This window comes from Lemur catta, chromosome 6 (assembly GCF_020740605.2).
Source record: "Lemur catta isolate mLemCat1 chromosome 6, mLemCat1.pri, whole genome shotgun sequence".
Lineage (NCBI taxonomy): Eukaryota > Metazoa > Chordata > Mammalia > Primates > Lemuridae > Lemur > Lemur catta.
Window position 1 is genome coordinate 75936195 of NC_059133.1, and position 3778 is coordinate 75939972.

At 40.1% G+C, this 3778-nt stretch overlaps 1 protein-coding gene across 1 annotated transcript; it reads right to left on the bottom strand.

Moving 5' to 3' along the window:
- Window positions 1-831: 831 nt before the first annotated feature.
- Window positions 832-3388, bottom strand: RFPL4B (ret finger protein like 4B). Its single transcript, XM_045554154.1, has one exon. It carries the CDS (start codon window positions 2743-2745, stop codon window positions 1933-1935), a length of 813 nt encoding a protein of 270 aa, XP_045410110.1. The 5' UTR covers window positions 2746-3388; the 3' UTR covers window positions 832-1932.
- Window positions 3389-3778: the final 390 nt, after the last annotated feature.

Consider the following 3778-nt stretch of genomic DNA (forward strand, 5'->3'; position numbering starts at 1 on the left):
CACAAGGTATCAGTGGACTGAAAATAAAGACAATAATTGCCCTCATGGCATGGTTTATTGGTTTGGGGTCATGCTTTCTTTTTGAATGACATGGGAAATCCAATACAGAAATATCTAACTGTTGTGCAAAGGGGGTATGAACACCCCACTAGTGCCACATGGTATAAATGCAAAATACAGTTTATTGGGAGAATCTTACAAACACAGAAGCAGCGGAGCTTACACAATCCTCCAAGTTATCTTCCCCAAGGAAAGCACGTGTAGGTGGGAATAGACAGATATATTCACAAGAGATCCTGTTGTATGATGCTCTGCATACTTATAAAGGTGATCGTGTAACAATGGGAGCTTTCAGATCCAGCTGTTTGGAAGGGGAGCTGTCCCTCGTCTTTAAAATAAAGATAACAGGCTGGGTATAGTGGTTCACACCTGTAATCCTAACACCATGGGAAGCCATGTGGGGAGGATCGCTTGAGGCCAGGAGTTTGAGACCAGCCCAAGCAAGACCCCATCTCCACAAAAAATAGAAAAATTAGCCAGCTTAGTGGTGCTCACCTGTTGTCCCAGTTACTTGGGAGGCTGAGGCAACAGGATTGCTCGAGCCTAAGAGTTGGAGGTTGCAGTGAGCTTTGATGATGACGCCATTGCACTCTAGCCCTGGAGAAAGAGCAAGATCTTATCTCAAAAATACAAACAAATAAATAAAAAGAGATAATAAAGCTATTAGGAAAATTGAGATAATTAATACTTATAAAGCATGTAGAACACTGCCTAGCACACAGAAAGCAGTTTTTTTATTTAAAAATTTTTTGACTAAAAATATATATATCAAGTGCCAACTATGAAACAAATGCTTTTTTTTGACATTTTATAGATTTTATTGCAAGAAAATGTAAATTCTACAAATAATAAATCCAAAAGCAACTTTAAGAACAATTTTAGATGAATACATGTTAATGAGTTAACATAGTTGATAAAAATTCTTACAAATTACAAAGTTTGTAATTCTTACAAATCAAGAAGTTTGGGCTTGCTGGGAGATATCCTTTCATCTCAGAAGGTGCAGGGGGTTTTGCAAGTGAAACTGCACCTGGTGGGCAGAAGTTCAGGGATCCAGTCTTCAAAACAGTTATTTCCTCTTTTACATAATTGACTCCAGAAGTTTCTGAATCTTTTGCTATTTTATAAATTTGACATTCTCTGATTAGGCCTATTGGCATCTTTTTGCCTATCATGTATACCCTACCATTTTGACAACTACACAATAGGTCAATTATTGAAATAGGCAAAGGATAATTTCCATTAGTATATGAATCACAACTAACAATATATCTTAGCCAAAGTTCTTGGTCTTTCAAGAAACTGTGTTTCAGAGAAAATAAAAATGAGAAACTTAGTTTTCCTCAGGACATATTTGTCTCTCTCTGAAATTTTACGTCATATCAAAACATCTCACAAATGTTCTGTTTGATTCTTCTTTCTCCACAGACAGCTATCATTATCAGGAATTGTATAGAAAACAGCATGAAATAAAAAAGATATTGTTTCCATCCACAAAATCTAGTATCTCATTAACTTACAAACTACTATTCTCCATTTGTTATTTACTACAAATATTAGTACAGTATTGCCTCTACTCAACACAGCTATTTGGCTGAGAGATATAATTATCCCCACTTAGAGACTAGAAAACTGAGGCTTGAAGTTCTTAATAACATCCCCCATAATCCCATAGTTATTTAGCTACAAAGTCTACAAAATTTACCCCAAACAAATCTATACAATTGTTGCTACTAAGTCTATAAAATCTACTTTAAAAATATTTACTAAATCTTTGCACGACAGCACACTGTCTCTTCCTTAAGCATTCTGACCTTTTTCAGGCCAAAGGTCTCTTCACTTCTTAGAAACCTCTAGGAAGGGCTCAGCTTCTCAAGGGCAGATTCTCAGGGCAGCACTGCTGTCACTTTCTCCTGGCAGCTCAAGAAAGAAGAAGGGACTAAAACGCTCCAAAGAGGAGAGAGGACAGTATGTATAAATGAGGGCATCATTTCCAACATCAAAAAATTTGATTTCTTCCATCTCAACATCCAGGAAAATTCCCACACGCTGAAGGCCAGGGCTTGCGGGAATTCTCCTTTCTGGGATGGAGTTAGCATGGATTGCTCCCGCCTTCATGCTGATGGTCCAGAAGCCATGTTTAGAGGACAAATTGCTCTTCCTCTTTCTGTCAACCGACTCCTTGCAGACACCCAGAGACCACTCCTTCACCTCTCCCACTTCAACCTCCCAGTAATGTCGGCCAGAGGAGAAGCAGGACATACCCAGGACACAGGTCAGGTAGGTGAATTGCCTGGGGTCTTCCATCATGTCATGATGGGTCTTTGCACACTGGACACTCCTTCGATCATCGGAGATGACAAGAAGGGAGTTGGCGGTGGCTGCATCCAGGGTCATATCTTCCCGGAACCACTGGAGCTCACTGCTGACCTGCAGACTTAGCTCCAGCAGGGGCCCGTGCTGCTTGATGAGAAGTGTTAATATTCTGATTTGCCATTCTTCCACGGGAGGTTTCTCCGATGATCCTCGACACAAGGGACAGGTCAGTTTTGAATCATCCCTTTTTGACACCCAATTTAGGATGCAATAAAAGCAGAAAACGTGTGCACAAGAGAGAGAAATAGGATTGGAGAAAAAATCCAGGCAAACTGGACAGGTCGCCTTTTCTCGCAGACTTTTGGCCATGGTCCCTGAGGGTCACTCCTTGGCAGTGAACTGAGCTGAAATGATCTTTTATTAGCTTCTGGAAGCTCTTGGAATCCCTCAGTACACAATCTGCTCTTCAGTAATCGGGATGTGTCTTGTCTGCAGACTTCTAGAGATGTGTTGGCTGTGACAAAGCTTCTCCTTGTGGGAGCTGAGCCCAGTTGGGTCTTTAATAGGATCTGGGAGGGCAGTCTCCACCCTAATCAGTATTTCTTTGTAGGTCAGCTTGACTTGGAGACTTCCAGTGCAGGTATGGAAGGTCCAAAGTCTGCAACTCTTCCGCTCGTGACCCGATCTCCTCTGAGCTCGTGCTCAGATACTCTGCCTTTTATAGTGCCTGGGACACAGTCTCCACCCAGTCAGGGTCATAGGCTCCACCCCAAAGATTGTGCTACTTAAATCCAATCAATTAAACTTAATTACCCCCACCCATCCAAGCACAATTATGTCATTAAAATTTCATATTACAGAATTCAAAATTTCACAGTAACGCTTTGAATTAAACAAGCAAATCTACTGCCATCTGAACAAAATTCTCTAATTTCAGGACTCAACTTTAAAAAGCAAAATGTGTTAGAGATCAAATACAAAAATGTACTATTGAAAGCTAGTCCAATCTGGGCTAATGCAATCAATGGTGTTAATAGCTCTGATACAATTATGGACTGTGTCAGGATCTAAAACAATTTTTATGTCCTTCGACTCAGCAATTCTACTCTTGGGGGTAGTTCCTGGACAGGATAAGAAAGATGGTGGACATACCATTTTTACTCTCCAAATGCTTTTTTTAAGTGCTGAAAATACAATGGTAAACATGGAGCTTTCATCTGGTGGGAGTGACAGATAATAAACAACACAGTATATAATACAATGTCATGTAATAATAAGCACTGTAAAGAAATTAAAGTGATGAGAATGCTTTTTTTTACTTAGGGTGGTAAGGAAAGACCTCTATGAGGAGATGACATTTGACAAAGACCTGAATGGAGTGAGGATACAAACCATGTGGCTA

Bases quoted from the DNA above. Each gene is read 5' to 3' on its own strand.
- RFPL4B (XM_045554154.1), bottom strand. From the start codon at position 2,745: ATGGCCAAAAGTCTGCGAGAAAAGGCGACCTGTCCAGTTTGCCTGGAT.